Source organism: Entamoeba invadens (genome assembly GCF_000330505.1).
Source record: "Entamoeba invadens IP1 unplaced genomic scaffold scaff_1105074726591, whole genome shotgun sequence".
NCBI classification, from domain to species: domain Eukaryota; phylum Evosea; order Mastigamoebida; family Endamoebidae; genus Entamoeba; species Entamoeba invadens.
The window spans coordinates 1-840 of NW_004440294.1; the positions used below are offsets into that span (position 1 = coordinate 1).

General features: G+C 31.8%; 1 protein-coding gene across 1 annotated transcript; it reads right to left on the bottom strand.

The window, feature by feature from the left end:
• Positions 1-80: 80 nt before the first annotated feature.
• On the bottom strand, positions 81-442 carry EIN_472210 (hypothetical protein; the record flags this gene model as incomplete). The annotated part of the gene is made up of 1 exon (XM_004256028.1): positions 81-442. A coding segment is annotated over one exon (362 nt), but the record flags the coding sequence as incomplete, so codon positions are not given.
• Positions 443-840: the final 398 nt, after the last annotated feature.

Consider the following 840-nt stretch of genomic DNA (forward strand, 5'->3'; position numbering starts at 1 on the left):
GAGGAAGTAGTTTGTCGAGGTATGCAAGAAGTTCGTCAGTTTTGTCGTAGATGTTATTGAGGAGGTTAGTTTTGTACAACTTCTTGAGTGCAGACACCCAATTCGTCACAAAGTTCTGAGCTACAAAGACACTGTCATTTTCATGAAGACCAAGTGTTATTACTATGCCACCCACTTCACAATACAATATTTGAACACCTTCAAACTCCTCTTGAAGTGGTTTAAGAGACGAGACGGAATACTCTTGACTCTCTATCGTGTACGTTGAAAACCGAAGAATGTCAGAAGGAGAAGGACCCTCTCGTTCTTGGTCGGTTTTTAAGTGAGCAGTGATGATTTCCATTAACGCTTCTAACTTGCGGGACTGGATGTTCGTTTGATAAAACTGAGAAAAGTAAATTGTGGTGCCCTCTACGTTATGGTGAATAATAAATTTGACCATTGCAATTTGAAGTTCAGAGTTTTAGAAAAGTCTTTATTTGTGAAATAGTTTAAATATGAGTTCTTTGTTACTTTGAAAACTTAATATATGTTATTATAATTAAACTAGTATCATATACTAATTGATTGTTAAAAATAAACTAGTTATATTATTATTGTAATAATTATATAAATTAAAAACAATAGAAAAACTATAATTATAATATCCGTTTTAGATAAATCGTATTGAATAACAACACGACTGTATTGAAAACAAATTCTTGCAAGTTAAGGAAAATTCCATACAAACAATGTATAGGATTGAAATAACCGCATTAAATATTTAATAATACAGTCATTATTCGATATAAGGGAATACCAGGTACCAATGTTATTCGATATAAGGGAAAAAATGAGGAA